The sequence below is a fragment of the Myiozetetes cayanensis genome, unplaced genomic scaffold (assembly GCF_022539395.1).
Source record: "Myiozetetes cayanensis isolate MyiCay16 unplaced genomic scaffold, myiCay2020 scf6-25, whole genome shotgun sequence".
NCBI classification, from domain to species: domain Eukaryota; kingdom Metazoa; phylum Chordata; class Aves; order Passeriformes; family Tyrannidae; genus Myiozetetes; species Myiozetetes cayanensis.
The window spans coordinates 40503185-40522924 of NW_026087853.1; the positions used below are offsets into that span (position 1 = coordinate 40503185).

The window sequence follows — 19740 nt, forward strand, 5'->3', positions numbered from 1 at the left end:
ATTCCTAGGCAAAACTTCGCATTTAAAAGTGAATTACTTAAAAGTTGAAACAGCTAACACAGTCTTGATCCAATCTATTCCTTAATGGCAAAAAGCTGTATACACCTATAGCAATCTCAAGAGTAAGGCAACTACAACCAAAAGGTACCACAGAACCCTTTTACTAAGCCAACACAAAATGTTGCAGAGTAACTGTGAAACAATGAGCCAAACAAAATTACAAAATGAATTTATTCCAAAGCTGTAAGGGAACATTTACAATTCAACAAGATGGTAAACAGGTGTTTCCACAAGAACTCACTGCATTAAAATTAGATATGAAACTGGGGAAAAATAATCTAACTACTGAGGCCACAAGGACTTTGCACATCACCTCTGAAATACAGGACTCGTGTGAAGAAAACTCACTCAAAATTCAGTGAGAAAATAAGCTGCTAGCACCTAGCTACTAGTCTAAATACAAGCTATGTTTAGGCTTTGAGATTACATTTTTAAATCCCCTCAAAACACCAATTATAGCCACAAGCGCAAAATGTCTTTTTTTTTCCTCCTTTTTTCCTCCAATGGAAGCTTATTATGCATCCAGTGCCTATTTTCAGAGTGAGATTTTGGTCTCACAAATTTGTCCTTGAAAGCTTTTCGCCAAGTTTTGTGGTTTTTGTGACAAATAAAAGTCAGCTCACATGTCCTGGAATGTCCAAAGTTTGCTGCCTACTGTTCCAGAGTTAAGCAAAAAAGACTTCTTATTTAGCATCAACAATGTCTCTCACATTGACATAGTTTTGGTATTTTGGCCATCTGATTGTAGTGATAAATATCAAGGGGTGTTAATGAAAACACCTGAGTCAGATTTACAAGCAAATACAAATGGAACCAGAGTGGGGAGACATCACCTTCTGTGGATATCGAATGGCTGAACAAAAAAGAAAAAAAGCAGGATAAGAAACATTATTCATTCTTCTAAAGCCTAAGGTATTTTACACCAACATGCCCTGGAACACTTAATTAAAATTCTTTTCCTCTGTCCCAACTTCTTTTTACTATATGCTAATTTCTTTACAATGTTGAAGGACCTGAGAATTAAAAACTATGAGTGGTGAGAATAAAAAAAAAAGCATTGTGCTCTTACTTTGTATTTTCTGGGTGTACACCAGTAAATAAGAATCCCAAGTTGCTATGGAAAAAAATAGCATGGAATTTTTAACTCTTCCACCTGAATTGAACTACATAGTTGGAATTTTTCAATGTTACCCAAAATACAATTTTATTTATATATTTTTAAATGCAACTATTGGTTAAAAAACCAACCACACAAAAACCCCCCAAACAAAAACTTCACACACACACACACACAAAAATAAAATCACCAAACAAGAAAAATACAACCAACCCCCACCCTCCAGTGCCAACTAATCCAGAAATCTGCAAAACACAGAAAAGAGCCAGGTACTGCTATGGTCCAGCTCCAGCCTATGAAGCTTAATCACTGCATCAGTCTTTACCCATTCCTGGAATAATTCTAGTCATTTATTGTTTTGGTTTTTTTTGCTGTTCATTTACTGAGATTTCACAGCATAACTATAAGCACATATTCATATTAAACATTAAAAATTAATTTGCAAAACATCACTTTTGTATTACAATGCACGGAGAAGAGTTAAGATGTGCAAACCAAAAAACGCCACTTTCTCCACATCTCGAAGTAAGAGGACTGCGTCATGCTACAAGCAAAACAGATTTCCAGCCACGTTGCAAACTTTAAAAAACCAGCATGTATCTCATTCAATTTAATTAAAAATGTAAATCAAAGCAAATTCAACAATGGTACTCTTCTCCACATATTGCAAAATACGGTTACAATGAGGAAAGGATTACTTCAGCTGCTAATAAGCTTATCTGACACGTATCTCTGTTGTCATGCCTTTCCTGTCCATTACTTAATACATAAACTCAATTATATAGTTTCAGTTACGCAGTAGACTTTTAGATTAATATACAAACTGTCAAGATGCAGCTTTTGATGAAACATCTATGCTCTTTTCCAATTTTGAATCCTGAAGACACTTCAAAATTAAGAACCCAAACTGCTGACTGTAAGCATCCAAAAATACAGCTGTAGTTTCACTATGGACAAGTTGTAGTCCGTTAGAAAAGTAGATCATACATACAAAGGTATAAAGAACATTTAATTCAGTCTTAGTGGAAGGCAGTCCTTGAAGAAAACAATGCTCCAAGCAAACACTTGCTGAGTAGCACTTTCACTTCAGCCCTTCAGGGGCATGGAAGATTTAGCAGTCTTCTCAGTAGATTCTTCCTCGGCTACGATTGCCACGTCCTCCCCAGCCTCTTCCCCGTCCACCACGGAAACCACCTCTTTGCTCTGAAACAAGAGTTGAAAATTTTCATGCAGGTTATTCAGCAGAATACAGATTAAAACTGAATAGCAATATCTGGAGGTACTGAAGGCTAACTGCAGTCTCTGAGGCTCATTCTGCTTATATACCATGAGGTTGCTAAGTTATGCTTTGATGGGAAATGGACCCCAGTACTCGTAAAAGGATGTCAAGAGAACTCACCTCTCTAAATTAACTGCAGTCTTTCTGCATACTAACACTGTGATACAGAACTGTGTCTGTATTTTAGAACTATATCTGGGGTAATTCATTACCACTGAATAGGAAACTGGCTGCTGAACTCATCTTTCTGTCCAACAACATAATACTGATATTGAGGTGTTAGTCTGACTTATTACTAGTGTGTTTTATAAAAAAAACACAACTTTGTCACTCTATCTGAACTCTTCTATCCTTAAGTTATTGCCAGCACAATAATTTTTTTTCTTGGGCTGATAACTGTATTCAACTAGAAATCTTAGATATAGATGGATACCACACAAACTATTTGTAAACCATAGAAAATTTTCCCCTTCCCTTTGTTAAGAACAAATCTGTTAAGAGAAAAAACCCCCAAAACCAAAAACCAAACCAAACAACCAAAAAAACCAAACAAAAAACCCCCACCAAACTCAAAATACTTTATAAATATAGTTTCTTTGGATTTGTTTGAAAATGTATCAAACCCTCATTCCCCTTTCATGCTTTCTCTTCATGTACAGGCTTAAAATACAGGTCATATTAAACTACAAAAGAGAACTGCATGCTTGTTTTAAAGAGCACAAAAATCAGAAGCTGACCAGAGGCCTAAGCATCTCACTAACAAGAGTAGCAACAAATAACACATTTCTGTTTGAAAACTTCCTAATGTTTACAACTGCAGGACTACAAGCATACTTAAAAGACACAGGTGTATCACCTGAAGTCTAGAGTAAGAAATTTGCAGATTATGTTATCTTTTCTCTTTGCTTAATATATCTTACAGTGCTTTGTATCAGTTTTTCAACCTATGAGCATTGGTGGTAATTTGTCATACCAGCCTCTTTACTTGCCACAGGTAGGATCAGTGGGCATACAGGGAAAACAGGAATGGGCTGCTGCCATTGCTGGGCCTATTCATCCAGTCTGCAACTGCTCTTGTGCTGCACCCAAAAATACAACTTGCAGAGAGACAGAATCAGTGTGACCGGGAGCACGAGAACATAACTGTGCGGATGCACAGTGAACCTGGCAATTCCCAGAACTTCTGGATCAGGTCTGCAACATCAGCAGTGGCTGTAACAGGAATGCAGCACAGGTCCAGTCGTATGACAGGTGACCCAAATCTGCCATTTGCAGCAACTTGCCTGTCCAATAGGAAATTGGTGCAAGTGCTGTGTGTCATAACAGAGAACACAACAGCTCAATTACTAACTCTAGGTATTAAAACACTACTAAAGGTAACTTGCAAATGACATTGTTTATAGGCTGGTAACACTCAAAAACACTGCAATAGATCAACAACTAGGAAAAGACCATTATACACAAAGATTTGTGACAGTACAACTTGATCTTCCAAGAATGTGGTATTTGTTCCCCCCACCCCGAGACACAACTGTCACTAGACAAAGTTTTTCCAAACTGCCTAACTTACCATAAGAAAAACTACCCAGGTTACTGCTGTATTTTCCACTAGGAGGATTATATATTTGCCTGGCATCCCTTTTTGGTCCTGCTGAAGCTTTCTTTGGGGGTGAACTTGAGGTTGTATCTTCACTTGCTCTTTTTTGACTGACAAAAGAAAACAAAAACATGTCATTACACCCTTGTGGTGACAAGTACAGGAACAGTAGTTCAGCCTCAAAGATTAACCACTGGAAGTCAACAGCCACTAATGAAGATGCCCTGAATAATAATACCTCAGAAGAGGAAGTAAGCTGGTCTCCAGTTGATTCAGTCTGTTGTATCTCTAAGCAAGACTAAGATAATTTTCCACAGCCACAAGATGTGAACTTTTATCTCATGTGCTGTGTATATACAATATACACAGCTTGGAAGTTAATTTTTGCTGTTTACAAAACAAACATTTTTTTTTTTTTTTAATGAAGAACTCTTACCTTGCATCTGCCTTCTGCACTGGTTTCCAGGACAGTGTAACTGTACTTTTGTAAGAAGGAGGAATGTGGAAGAGATCCTGTGAAGGCAAAATTGGACAGTTTACAGTTAAATTCATTGCACTTCAAAACTTTAGCTACTTACTGAGACTCCAAAATAACCACTAATTTCCAACAATTTTAAATCCTCCTTGAAGTCCCATGGCAGAGGGAGAAGGCATTTGCTTACTGCCTTAGTAGGAAATTTGATTTAAATTAACAAAATAGTGTCTTGTATTGACCAAATACATAATCATATAATAGTTTGGGTTGGAAGGGGCCTTTAAATACCATCTAGTTCAACCACCCTGCAATGAGCAGGGACATCTTCAACTAGATCAGGTTGCTCAGGCCCCCATCCAACCCAACCTTAAATATTTCAAGGAATGGGGCATCTATGGAGAAAGCACAGGCTTTCTCTCCCTCCTTGTGGAGGGTTATAGACCAATTTAAGGCCATGATGACTGTCCTGATCAGCACCTGGAGGCGGCACTCCCAGAAACCCATTGTCAGATGATAAGGGGTTACACAAAAAGGGACAAAGAGACACCCGCCTCCCACCATGGCTTCCTGAAGTCCTCAACAAAATGGGGAGACTTCCCAACAACAGACTGATAAGATTAACAAGGATGGAATGTTATGCAAATAGCATGGCCTTTCTTCCCAAACTCCTACGGGAACACAGGGACCTGAACCTTATGCCTATGTCATCTGTCTATCACCACCAAAAAATCATTGACTATAGTCACTAAAACTGCCTAAGAAAAAAAAGTATAAAAAGAGATCGGACATGAGCAAAACTGGGGAGAAGTTCCATCACCTCTACAGGGTAACTAATGAACTGCCCTGTCTCTTTTCACTCCTTTGGACACTGAAGGGGTGAGCAACCATTTACTCTGCTTTCTTTACCTTGACCTTGCCTTATACTTTATAGATTACCGTCTTTCACCTTTACCCCATAGATACCTTATTTAGTAATTGTAGTTTGCTACTTTGCTTTATAGATACTAATTTTTCCTTGCTCTACACCTTGTAACTTACTGGGTATATATCTTACTTTACATTTTTTTTTTTTGGTCCTATATTGTACTTTATTGCCAACTCGTTCATGGTTTGCTTTAAGGTGTGCATTTCCTTCTCTTAGTGAGTTAAAATGTGTGTAGTGGGAAGCAGCTATATTCTTTCTTTTTTGCTTTGTGTTAACGAGTGTGTTTCAATTTTGTTCTAGTCTTTGTAAATTGGTCTGTTGTGGAGGGGGGGTGCTTGAGTTTTGTATTAAGGCTTGTGTTGTTTTGTAGAGCATGCTTCTGGTTTTTGGGTTTTTATTCGTTAAGTGTAGTCGTGCAGTTAAACGTTATCACCGGAAACACGAACCCTACAGTAGTTTGTCACATATTTGTATTAACAAAAGTTACTTCGTGAGCTGCTAGTTAGTCCAGTTTGTTTCTGGTGCTGGCAGCCTCGTAACTTGTAGGAGACCTCTGGTGAGAAGGTTCTCCATTGCTATTAAGTGCCATCCCCATATCAGGGTATCAAAAGTCCTGTCCATTGCAGTGAATCTGTCTAGCAAAGGGTCTCTTTAGGTGAGGTGCAGACAGACTGTTTTGGGCTTTAAAAGGCTTTGATGTTCTGGGGACACTGACAGCCAATAAAAAATATATTAATACAGGTGGGACAAGAAATCTTTGCATTTCTGCCCCTTTTCACGACACTATGCACACCAAGCATCTTAAAATGAACTACAATGGCTTCTGCAGGGAGACATCTGATATCCCTATAATATCCCTATGACAGTACAGGATAGGCTTTGCAATACCACGGGCAAAGTTTTTGGTTTATTGTGTGAGTGAGAATGAAGAGATAAAGGAAAAGGTGGTTAGAAGAAATCAGAATGGTTTCATGGGCTCCAGATAGAAGTCTCTTTCTGCAGCCCATCTCTTCTAGACTCTCTGGAGAAAAAAGTTCTGTATAGTAGCTGCTTTGCCTCCTCCCTCCTTTACATATCCTTGCACTTGTTTAAATTATTCCTTACCTCTCACTGCCACTGCAGGAAAGGGATATTACAAGAAAAAAGGCTCAGGCAGAACCCAGAGACCCCTAGAGCAAGGTGGTCTTCTGGGGGCAATCAGTGCTGCAAAAAAGCACCTCAACACCCTATCCTAACAGCAGCAGTAGCAGCAAAAGCTAAGCTGCTAGCATGGTCAGCAAGACCCACCTCTCTTCAGAAACAGTAAAGCACGGCAACTCTGAACTAGCAAACACCAACTAACAAAATACACAAAGTAACACAATGCAACTTCGTTCAAATCTATTCCTTTCCGCTGCACAGGTTACTCTGCTGTGGGAATTTACTCCTTCATGATGTGAGGACTTACCTTGATTAAAACATTAATGTTATTGGTTATTTTCAAGGCAACCACTTTAATCTTGTTCTGTAAAAAAAACCAAAACACCACTGAACACTTATTCTAGTAGTTTTATGCCAACTTGCATTTGATGAATTTACATTAAACTGGCTGTTCTTCCCAGTGAATTGCTATAGCAATAGTAACAGTGAAAGGTGCGTACACTTCTAAGTTTTCATCACAACTACTCTTAGGCTTCTTGCAGTTTTACACCAACTAGTTGCTTTTAATATTCCAGTATACTACTCACTGGTGTTTTTTCACACAACATATGAAAATTTCCCCTTCAAAACAAAGCACAGAGGACAATTAAGCCAATTATATACATGGATGCAGAGAGTAGTTAGCAGTAGAAACTAAAAGAGCACCTTTGCTGGCAAAATGCAGCATCAGATAACATGCATTTGCAATAATGTTAGCAGTATTATTCCCTTAATCTATTTGCATACTTGCAACTGACTGCAGCCTGTTAATACGTGCCAATGGCTATTTCGATAGGCTCAATTAGAAAAATCAGAATTCCCGAACAGTACTTACCTCCTCTGTTTTCAAGGCTTCTCCTGTTTTTCCTTGAAGTGCCAGACGAAGTTGCCGAATATAAACCTGCAACCCTCGAGCAAAATACTGTAGCCTAAAAAATTAAAAGCAATCTTTTAGTAAAATTTACATAGTCCCATAAAAATAAAAGCATAGGCAAAGGGAAGCTGTAATTTTGGATTTTTTCCCTTTAGGAAAAATGCTCAAAATAAGTCATCCATCAATCTGATTTGTGCTTCTTTAGCATCCAGACAATATTAATTCACACTTTCATAGTCACAGAATCATTAAGGTTGGAAGAGACCTTGAACATCATGTAGTCCAACCGTCAACCCAGCACCACCGTAATCACCCCTAAACCATATATCCAAGTGCCACATCGAGATGCCTCTTGAACACTTCCAGAGACAGTGACTCCACTGCCTCTCTGGTCAATTTATTCCAGTACCTGATCACCCTTTTTTTTAATTAATATCTAATCTGAACCTCTCCTGGTGCAACAAAAGCCCATTTCCTCTTGCCCTTTCACTTGAGGCATGGCAGGAGAGACTGACCCCCACCTCACTACAACCTCCTTTCAGGTAGTTAGGGGGGCAATGAGGTTCCCCCTGAGCCTCTTCTCCAGGCTAAACACGCCCAGCTCATTAAGCTGCTCCTCTTACAACTTCTGCTTCAGACCCTTCATCAGCTTTGTTGTCCTTCTCTGGACATGCTCAAGCACGTCCATGTCCTTTTTGAAGAGAGAAGCCCAAAACTGAACAGAGTACTCAAGGTGTGGCCTCACCAGTACTAAGTATAGGTGGACAATCACTTCCCTAATCCTGCTGGCCACACTATTCTTGTTACAGGCCAAGATGCCACTGGTCTCCTTGGCCACTTGGGCACACTGCTGGCTCATGTTCGGCTGCTGTCAGCCAGCATCCCCAGGTCCCTTTCTGCTGAGCAGCTCTCAAGCCACTCCTCCCCCAGAGCTGCCTGGGGTTGCTGTGACCCAAGTGCAGGACCTGGCACTTTGCCTTACTGAATCTTATAAAGTTGTCCTCAGCCCATCAATCCAGTCTGTCCAGATCCCTCTGCAGAGCCTGCCTATCCTCCAGCAGATCAACACTCCTGGCCAACGTAGTGCTGCCCATGAACTTACTGAGGATGCAGTCAAACTCCTCAGCCAAATCACTGGAAAGATGTTAAACAGGACAGGCCCCAGTACTGAGCCCTAGGGAACTCCACTAACATTTTCTAACACTAACACTTGCCTCTAAATGATTACCTGATTTTAAAGTCTTTCAATTTCTCTGCATTCAGCTTGGCTGTGAGGAAGTCCGGAAGTTTACGACCCAGCTGATGGAAACTATACAATAAACACTCCACATAGCTGAATTGCAGCTTGGGTTCTTCATTGCCAGCATTTTCCCCATTCTCTGCTTCCTCTGGAGGAAGGGGCATATACTCCTAAAGAACAGTAAGGAGAAACAATGCATGAGACACATTTATACAGACTGACAGCTCTTTTGCAGTGTTTGAACTGGACAGTGTATTTATGCTGATAATTTAAGAAGAATCCCCCATCTCTATACTAATGTGATGAACTGCTGAATGAAATCCTGGTGCAGGTGGTTCGCCTAGACTTATGTGACTTGATACGTCAGACTCAGAGGAAATACCACCATGGCACTGATACCACAGGAAGCAACAATGTATTGCACCAATGCTTCTGAAATAGTGCTGACCTTGCTTAAAACTGTCAGTGCAAATACAGTCTTTACTGAGATCAACATGAGTCTCTCACAACTACAAAATTTAAAAAGAAGAAACCCACATAAATCTACTGAATTAAAAACATTATTCAGGTAACAGCCCCGTGTATCTACAAAGGTTTTAAATTGCAAAATGATGTTTGACTTTCTACCATGGATAGAGCTACCTCTTAAACACTCACTTTAGAAAAAAGATGAAGAGATGAATACATAAAAATAACTTGTTTCAATGAAAACTTAATTTTTTGAAGTGTTTTTACATGAATAAGAAATGAATTAGTCTTACCAGTAGTTTATCAAACAGCTTCTTCAAATTTGATTCAAGCTTTTCCATATCGCCACAAAATGAACTCATTTCAGCAAGAAGCTTTAAAACCTATACATAAGAATAGTAGGGTTTTTGTTTGCTAACTGAAAAGTAAACAGGCTTAACTTTCAGCCTAAAATCAATTATCACATCACTATGACTGGCACAGTAGAGGTCAGCTATTACAATTAAACCCCTCCCAAACATCAGAAAAGAATACAAGGAAGAACATGCCTAATCTGTTTTTCATGTCCTCAAACAGAAACACATGTTTGTGTGTCTAATCCCAACAAGCATTAGTCAACAAGTAAACAAAACTTCCATCTCCCACATCTGCAGCACAGCTCACCTTCAAAGTGAGAGCCACAGAGATCTAACTGAAGCTGTAGCACTGATTAATGTAAGCAAAATTATAGACATTAAGCCACTCCCTCAGGAGATTAAATTAGCACAAACTGTGCAACCATCATTTTGGTAAATGCTATGTGCTTAGAAACAATTGATAGTAATATAAAAATAATTACACTGATCTACTTACTCTACCTTGCCTCAAAAGCTCGGGACAAATGACACATGCTTTAAAAGGCAATGCTCAGTCATGCCTCAATAGTACAAACTTTTTTCCTAGTGTAGCTACTTTTCCTACAAGCCAAGAAATGAAAACTATTTAAGAAAGGAGTTTTCAATTTTAAAAACAGACGTCTTCATCTAACATGCTTATTTTTTATTATTTATTACTCCTGAAAGACATTTTAGCTTTGGCTTACCTCTAACTGGATATCAAGACCCTCCACTGGAGTAGTCAAAGAACTGAGGTTTGGCAGAACATGCTCACAGAAGTAAGTAACAAATTTTGTGGAATGAACATTTTTCTGAAAAAAACCCCAAACAAACCATTGCACATTATTCACGCTACTTTGAGTTTGAAGGAGTTAAATGCTTTTCCCCCATCTCTATGCCACCCTTATAAATGCCTACCACACAGCTACATTTTAAAGCTTTATTAAACTTCCTTCTAACTTCTAAAACAGACCCCCTTGCACACAGCTTAAACTCAGAGGCTTTCTGCAACAGCAGCTGAAAAGATTGGTTGCAACCCAAGAATAGGCTTTTAAGGGCTGCAACTGCCTGGCACTAGACTTGAAATAATCAAATTCATACAACCTAATGTGAGAATCTTGTCATAATTCAGTATAACATCCTTAATTTGAAAAGAGAGTAACACAAAAATATTTTTGGTTTTGGAAGCTTTAAGGATTTTTTCCAACATCTGAATACAGCAGAAGTTGAAGGGGAAGAAGTACTGATATGGGGTCATTCTAACATAATTGTTCAGAACACCAAAGACAAGTCACAGCCATTAACTTTCCACAATACTCGTCACGCAAAGCAAACAAATACATACTGAGAAGAGTGGCACTGCCTGCCGAGTACACTGTAGAAGTCTATCCACACAATCTGGATCAGATGGATTGAATGTTTGTTCCAGGTCAGCTTGTTCGGCTACCAGCTCCACTAGCTGTTGCCTCCCACTTACTGTCTGTAAGCTTTTTAATCCAGACAGTATTTTCATGAACAGAACAAATTCCTCGCCTGTCACATCTTCCAGAACCTTAGCAGAAAAACAGAAAAAACAGTTCTATGGTGGTAATTGGCAAACCTGCAAGTCAAACCAACAAGGTGATCAGTGTTTAGAGCACATGATCTGTGAGGAGAACCTAAAGCAACTGGGCTTTTCCAGTCTGCAGTGAGAGAGCTGAATGTGGCTGTGGCAAATTAACACTAAAACTTTCAATACTTCAGAGCAAGTCACCAAGCGCAGGAGTCGGTTCTCTGCTGAGGTGGACACGGTGAGAATGAGACAATGATACAAAACTAAAATGGGAGGTTCCAACTGGATAAAGGGAAAAAAATAAATTCTTTTGAGGACAATTAAACATTGAAACTGGTTGCCTAGAGAGAATAGGAACTTTCCTTCCTTAGAGATTTTCAAAACCCAATTGGAAAAAGTACCTAGAAGTCTGATCTGAATTCAGCTGAGCAGAACTCAGCTGAGCATGATTCACTGAGCTGATCAGTTTCGAAAAGACCCTTTCCAACATGAATGATTCTGTGATTCTAATAAAAGTTGCTCTTACAAAATGAGAAGAGCCTACCATAATTTTAACATTCCCACAAAACATTGTTGCAAACTTTGGAGTGTAACAGAATAGGGTAAGTACAAGATCACATTTTTACAATATTCAGCTATACACGTGGTTTAAACAAACTCCAAAGCAACACCAGTTGTGTTTCATAATACTTAAGGGATGGTTTCATAATACTTCAATTTGTACTGAAATAAGACAGTCACCTTCTTTGATTCAGTCAATATGAACTCTTCCACCTCCTTTGTCATCACCTCCTCAGGCAAGGTTTTCAGTTTTGTAGAGAGGAACTTAATGGCTCTCTCTCTCACAATATCCTCTCCCTGAAGAATTTGACTGAATAAGCCTCCCAGAGTTCCTGAATGGAAAATAAATAAGGTAATGCAAATTAATTTAAAAGTTATGAGCTTAACATTCTATGCAGAAGAAAGAAGTTCACTTGTCTAAGACTCCATGACACGTTTTAAAGTAACTGCTGTACTAACTTTTAAGAAAAAACAGTTTTCCTGTATCTTGACAGAATCCTCACTCTTTCATTGGTCTCCATAATTCAGATCCATGATTATTAAGTTCAGTATCACTTGCAAAACCAAACAGTTATGTGTCTCAGTTTTGCATTGTACTAGGATAAAATACTGAGTCCTGTTCTCATCCTACTAGAGACTGGGAAGTATTAACAGAAGACTTATACAGAAAAATGTGTCCTTTACCTTTAGCATCCATCTTAAATATACTGAGCAAAGCATTATTCACCAAATTGAATTCTGCAGAATCATCTGGAGAGAGAAAAAAATCTGATATTCACATACTTGAAATGAAAAGGTAAGAGTAGAAAAACAGAGAAAGATTGCTGATGTGTAATTAAACAGTAAGTATTCTGTCCTCAGCATTTAGTGATAAACAACATAACCTGTATTTTTAACAGCTACTACACTGAGGAAGTTGAAACCCATGCTTATGAAAGATGGAAGCAAAACACAGAAGCTATTTGCCATTTTAGCCTCCCCGCCAAAACTTTAACATTATAAACTTAATAGGCATGAAAACTTGGGGAAGTTACTAACCAGTACATTGAGATATTTTAAGGAACAGTTGTATTAACAAGCTGACCTTCACTAAATTAACATCAAATAAAGTTATTTCTTTTTGAACTCTTAATCTACAGTATTTCTAGGTGACAGAAACAATTTTCCTCTTGAACTAAATGGAGAAATGCCTAAGTCTCAAAAAAACCAAACCAACGCAAAATTTATCTTCTGAGAATCCCAGAGACTTAACCAGGCATTTTTAACAGAAGTTTAAACATCTAATATAAATTTCACTTACTGAGATTAAAAGTGTATTAAAATCTGAATTTATTTTGACTCCAGAAATATTCATTTTGCACCAAAAATGCATTGTATGAAAGAAAACGCCTTCAGGACTTATCAAGTTCCAGAATCTGGATTAGAAATCCAATAACTCTTTCCTCAGAAGGCAATTTGCTGCAGTCTGTAAGGTTCCCCCTGCGCCTTGCCTTTTTCTACAGACGCTTTCAGAGAACTTAAATAAAAAAAAATTATTTTATTTAAAAGGAAGATTTTGAGTTTAGATTAGGATGATTAGTGGCCTTTCAGGAGAAGCAGCAGCCTAACTGCAGAGCAATTAGTGGTCAAAAAAGAACAGAAGAAGGACATGAATGACACTGGGATACATTATGAATCAATGTTTTACAGAACCAAAATGGTATACATTTTTAGGTGTGCCACAAAGAGATCAGACAGGAAACTACCAATCTCTCTCACCTGACTGTAGAAGCTGGGTCAGTATGTCTGCTACCCGAGGAAGATTATCTCCAGTGGCAAACTGAGGCAATTCCTTGATTGCTTGTCGCCGGATCTGTCAAAATTGTCAGTATAGTAGAAATACAAAAATTTTAACATGTCAGTAATTCCATAAAAAACCCCAAACAACTGTTTTGACATATTTATGAAGAAAGTCATATATTTTTCTTAGACATAAGCAGCTCTGGAGAAAAATCAAATTCAAACAGTATCTCTGTTCACAAAATTATTCATATGATCAACAAAATAAAGAATGGAACGTGTGTTATTATGGAGTTTTATTTGCTAACAGGAAGGATAGTTCTGCAGTTGTGCATATGGCAGGAATAAACTCTAGGGTTTACAGTTCCTAGCATTGACAAAAATCCTTGAATGATCTGTCCAAATTGTTTAAGACCGGATAAACAGAGATCTTCAAAGGTACAGCTTCTATCAATATCACAGAAGCAGCATGAAGCATCTCAGACTTCCGCAAGTATAATACAGTCAGAATCACATCCCGTGGTTCTCAGGTGCAAACAAGATTTTCTTGCCTCCCAGCAGGATTTATCGGAACCAATTATCACTGAGTGCTTTTTGACAGGGAAACATGTAAATGCTATTCAAATAAACTGTAGGTTTCTTTCTACAGAGCTATTCTTTTGATCAATGATGGGAGTGAAAAAGACAAATGAAAACTGATGCACCTTTCCAAACCATTACACAATGAATTCTTTAACTGCAGGAATACAACTATGTTTAGCTGTCAAAAGACCAACCCTCCTCTCCCAAAAGACACAGCCTGCTAAAAAAAGGAGGAAATAATAGCAAAATACAAATTCAATGTATCAACTTGCTACAAGGTTCTTATTCTTACAGAAACATCTTCATCCTCGCAGAGGTCCAACTGGGCATTGATAGCTGAGTCAGCTAGCTCAGGAAAATGCTTGAAGAACTTAGGAATAAACTGAGCTGCAAGTCTCTTCTCCTTGGCACCTCCTTTCACACCATCCAAGATCACTTGATATGCATCCTTATGCTAAAAGAGGAAAACCAGAATACATAAATGGAAAAATCTTGGGTTATTCTCAAGACAACAAAAGACTTTTTCTCTCCCAACCTCTTCAACTATTTAAGTAAACTGTATTACACAAGCTTCTTACAAAGGAATCGATTTTTCTCTCAGACTGATATAACTGTGCCAATTTCATAAAATTTGCTTCTGTTGCCTGGCTTTTACTGTTATTCTGGTTCCTGTCTATTCAGGTGCTCACCGTTCCAACTGCTAGCCTTAAGGCTGACAGCTCTTACACACCACCTGTGATTAGGTTAGTGCAAAGAATTATATTATCAGTCACTGAACTTGGGCAGTTTTTCAAGGAGTTTATGCCTTTTGTCTCTTAAGTAGAGGTTACCTTTCCCAACAACTGGACCACTGCAATGGATCACGAATGATTGTTAATGAACAACTGCTATCATTTCAAGTAGTTAACTTAATCTGAAATGAAACACAGTGCTTGAAAGAACTATTAACATAAACTAGATATAAAAAATACCCCAGAAACCTCTGGCTGAAGCACAGAAATAAACACTTCGGCAACAACAGAACATCCTCTAGCTGTTCCAACTAGAATCACATAGGTGTTTTTGATTTTGTGCCTGCAAGACTGAAACTTTAAAATAATTGAAGTCTTTGGTGTAGTTAGTTATGTGTTTGTGAAACAGAAGTCAGCATTATTAGGATACCAGCAGAAATCAGAATCTTCTAATTTTCCTTATGGTTGTGAACAGAATGCTTTAGACGGCTTATCCTACTTTGAGCAGCAACACTGACAGCACAGGACACTTTATTTGCTTTATTTACATTAAATTTCACAGAGCCACATATATCATCACCCTGTGCCTCGTGGAAGTTCTCCCATAGTTAATACAGATACTAATTCACAAAGCAGTACACTGCATTAATGCCCTTCAAAGCAAGCTGCATTTTAACACTTAGTGCCAATGTTCCTTAAGCACTCCATACAGCCAGTTGATAGCTCTCTCTGTTGACAGGTTCTGAACTGGGATGGGATACAGATCTGCATGAAAAATAACCCGTGAAAAAACTGGCTGCCTTTCAGCTGATCCACATCCCTGTCCAGTTTACGCTGTAGCTGTGCCAACAGAGTGCACTCCACGGCAAAGACAGGAATGAGCCAGCACAGACCAGCAATGAAACACATGTCACTACAGACACAGGTTCTCAGACTGCATACTAAGAACGTTATTTTTGTGTAACACATTACTTAAAACTTAATACATATGAAAAAGCATTTATACAGCAACGAAACAGAGTAGCCTGTGTTCCATGAATTTGTATTCTTGCATGCTAACTCCTCCTACCATTTAGACAAAACACAGTTCAGGCAGGAGTTTGTTTTACCCTGAACCTGGCAGCATGGAATGCTCGAGAGAAAAACACAGGCAACTACAGAAGCAGCACGATCCTTCAGTTTTGCACATTTCCTCCCAGTCTGTAACACAGAAATGTCCCAAGCTGAGACACAAAGTCTGGGTCCAGACTTTCCTTTTCAGTAACTGTCAATTGCCCTATCATCCATTAACTTCTCTAGGTTAGCTCCCAGATATCTATACCCTATACTGCCCTGTGACAAGTTTCACAGTGTGTTATTGAGAAATGTTCATCTTCCTCTTTAAGACTGCTTCCTAACAGTTTTTCTTAACTTCTCACCTTCATTCCACTCATGAAGTGGACTCCTCATACCTGCCCCTTTCTCGACTGAAACACTCACTTCCAGTCTTTTAAACAACTCCTCTCAATACTTCTGGTGGTCCCCATGCTCACGTTCAACATTTCTATTATTTTTCACAGGGCGACTGTGACTTTTTGTAGTGAGATTTCACATTCATAAGGTTGTTGAAGAGATAATAAAGCAGTAAATGGGATAAAACTGATGAACGAGGAACTCATGGCTTCTCAGAATACAAAAATTTGAGACACCAAGTAAGATTATGAAACGACCAGTTCAAAGGAGGTAACTCCTTCACAAAGATTAATGAAGCAGTGGAACATTTTACCACAGAACACTTATATACCAGATATATAATCCGTTAAACAAAGCATCAGAAAAGTTCACTGAAGAACAATCTAGCAAGCTACGCTCAATACAGACACGCTGCCTCTGGAAGCTTACAAGTTGGAGAACGGCAAAGCTGGGAGAGTGCTTTAGGGATCATCGTTCTGTACTTACCCTCGGAGGTTCCTACACATCTGCTTCCCTGTCAGAGGCTGCATTTCTTAACAACGCTGGAGTTTGTCTACTTAACATGGCCGTTCCTACCTCATAAAAGCTACTCACAATAGCCAAAATGATGATGGACCACGTACTTGTAAAACAGCACAATAACAGCACGTTTTACTCTGCATCTCTCCCTGTAGTTCCCAACGTTTTATTTGCACTTTGGTTTTGGTTCTGAGGTTATGTTTTTGTTGGACAGTCTACAAGGATGCTTTGTTTCACTAGGGCATTATTACATAAGCAAAGTGACCGTACTTGAATTAATATGAAAAAAACCTTCACCCTCCCCCAAACAACCACCATATGATTTGTTCTCTCGAAGAACTTTCCAAGCGACTTTGTATAGAAGCATCTAGTCTAAAATCCATGGCTAGTTATATGCAAGGCTATTTTTCTACCTATGGACATTATGACCCCCCAAAAAAAAAAACCACAAGGAAAAAAGTACTTGCTGCTTTTTTAGGTGGACATTTAGAAAAATAAAGGCCTAATGCAACTCCAAAACTAGTTTTAACTAACTACAATATTTTATATTGGTAATATACAGAACCATCCTCTGTTTTTGAATAATTCAGTAACTGTATAAACAAATGGCAGGTCTTGCCAGGATTTTGCAGAAAAAAAATATCTTCAGTCGTGAGGGTCGATCTTTCATTCTTCCCTTAGGAAAGGAAAAAAAAAAAAGGGGGGGGACTACAGGCAGTTCTCGAACCGTACAGACTTCACAGCAGACTCCACAAGAAGCCTCTTAGCAAGACAGCCCGACAGAGGCTCCCCGGATCCGCACGTGCACTGGATCGGATCCCCACAGCTCCCGCTGTCCTCTTTTAAAGACCCAACTTCGCCAGGCGAAACTCCCCGCCTGACTACCCAAGGAGTAGTTAATATCCGCGACGCCACATTTAAAAGCAGAGCCGCCGACACGACGCGGGTGCCGCAGAAGCGCCGGGAGCTGGCGCCGTCCTTGCGGACCCGCAGGTGCGATGCCCAGCTCCACCCGCCCCGCGCACAGCCCCGCGGGCTGGCCGGCCGTGCGGGGGTCTCGCAGCCCCTCCGGCTGCACGCCAGCCCGCCCCCGCCCGCCCCGCCTCGGCCCGAACCTCCCCGTGGCGGCGCTACGCAAGCCCGAGGCCTAGCGAGGCCTTGCAGGCCGCAGCCACGCCGCACCTGGCCCGCCGTCTCGGTGGCGTCCGCCAGGATGCCGTAGTTGCGGTAGAGCTCCTCCACAGTGGGCATGGCGCGGCGGGGAAGGGGCAGAGCCGCCGTGACACCGAACCCGCCGCCGACGCCGCCGCCGCTCCGGCCGCCGCTCCCGCTCGGGCCGCGCCGTCAGCACCAGCGAGGCGCGGGGCCCGGAGCGGCCGCGCCGCGCCGCCCGAGCGGCGCCCCCGCGCGGCGGGAGGTGGGACCGCAGGGCCCGGAGCTCCGGCGCGCCCCCGCGCGGGTGGCGCCCGAAGGCAGCGCGCTCCCGCCACCGCCTGGAGGGGACACAGCTCACCGTCACATGGTTTCATCCGGGGCCCTGTAACGGGGTGCATTCGTCTGCTCAGGAATGTGTCCTGGCCGTTTACCTTTTGCAGCCTTCCTTTTTTCTTTTTTTTCCTCCTCCTCCTTTCTCTGATCACTGCCTTCCTCCAGCGCCTCGTTTCTGTTTCCCTTTTTTTGTCTCTCATATACAAATATGATGAAAGATGCTCAGGAAGTGCCTGTTGCATGCTGAGTTCTTGGTACAGGAATGAGACTGCTCTCCTGTGGCTTGCTGACTTTCCTGCAGAGGAAAATGCTCTCTAATTCTGGCCTATAGAAATGGAAGGACCTGCAAGTAGTGTCAATGGAGACTGCACATGTACATTAGGCTCAAATGTCCAAATATAAAGTGTGGCAAAAGTTATGAGGCTGTAGCAGTGTCTCCTCCTCATATCTCAAGATGCTTTATCATCCTGCAAATCTCACAGGCACTTAAAATGAAAGAGGACTTCTCTTATGTCAGTCAGAGGCCAAGCTAAGCAAAGTGCTGGACCTCTCTTAAATATCCTTCCCAGCAGGATGAAGGATGCTGTCGGAGGCATTTGAAGCCCTAGTCTGTTTCCAGAGTCCATGCAGGCAGACCACACGCAGCAGGGATGTACAGCAGCATCAATCATTTACCTTCCTTTTGTTTTTCCCCTACTGTCACAGTGTTTCAACAAGTGGCAGCACTGACAGCATTAATCATCTTTCTCCCCCTCTTTGAACAGAGGTCTGGTGCCTTTACCTGTCCACAGGTGGATTCATGTCATTCTTGCAGGCTGTGATGGGATCTGAGGGTGTGGAAGCTTATGACTACTGTCAGATCCAAGAGAGCTTTAACCACATCCTGACCCTTGATGTGTGGGTGACCATCACATTTACCCCGAGTAATCTCAAAAGAATATGCTAATTTTAGTTGTGGGAACAAAATGTAACATGAGAAAAAAATTATTTTTTAATGCAAAAAAAGAACTGCATGCTTACCTGAGCTTCACATCTTCTCGGAAGGGAGAGCTTCCTCAGGCAGCCTGGGGGATATTAAGAGATGTCCATCTCTTGTCCTCCAGCGTCTTCCAGACAGCATTACATCTGAATGCAGATTTTAAAATACAATCATCTTTATCAGCACTACCATGGCAAACTTTTACAACTTGGTCTGAAAGGAAGAAATATGAACATCTCATTTAACTGGATTTTACCACCCCACCCCAAACCCCTGCTGAAGTGTTTAAATAGATGGAGCTGCCTCATTATCTCTTTTTCTTGCCTTTTTTTTCCTCAACAACACGCTGTTGAACTGTGAATGTATTCTATAGCAAATGTTGATAAATAAATAGCGTTTGTACATTGTTGTATGTATGACAGTTGTGGGAAGAAAAATAGGCACGAATGAAGATGAGTGTGAGAGAAGCTGTGTACCTTCTGGGAAAGGCTGGCTCTGTATTCCATGGC

General features: G+C 40.4%; 1 protein-coding gene across 1 annotated transcript; it reads right to left on the bottom strand.

Annotated features, from left to right (window-relative positions):
- Window positions 1-213: 213 nt before the first annotated feature.
- Window positions 214-18144, bottom strand: API5 (apoptosis inhibitor 5). Its single transcript, XM_050337027.1, has 14 exons — window positions 17947-18144; window positions 14355-14516; window positions 13460-13553; window positions 12386-12451; window positions 11882-12033; window positions 10934-11140; window positions 10296-10400; window positions 9508-9597; window positions 8735-8916; window positions 7468-7561; window positions 6901-6957; window positions 4490-4566; window positions 4027-4163; window positions 214-2380 (listed from the first exon to the last, which is right to left on the bottom strand). The coding sequence occupies exons 1-14, from the start codon at window positions 18013-18015 to the stop codon at window positions 2301-2303; spliced, it is 1572 nt and encodes a 523-aa protein (XP_050192984.1). The 5' UTR covers window positions 18016-18144; the 3' UTR covers window positions 214-2300.
- Window positions 18145-19740: the final 1596 nt, after the last annotated feature.

Bases quoted from the DNA above. Each gene is read 5' to 3' on its own strand.
- API5 (XM_050337027.1), bottom strand. From the start codon at position 18,015: ATGCCCACTGTGGAGGAGCTCTACCGCAACTACGGCATCCTGGCGGAC. The intron at 12,034-12,385 runs GTAAAGGACACA...TTTTCCATTCAG, and splicing joins ATTTAAGATGGATGCTAAAG to GAACTCTGGGAGGCTTATTC. The intron at 10,401-10,933 runs GTATGTATTTGT...GGTTTTTTTCAG, and splicing joins AGGCAGTGCCACTCTTCTCA to AAAAATGTTCATTCCACAAA.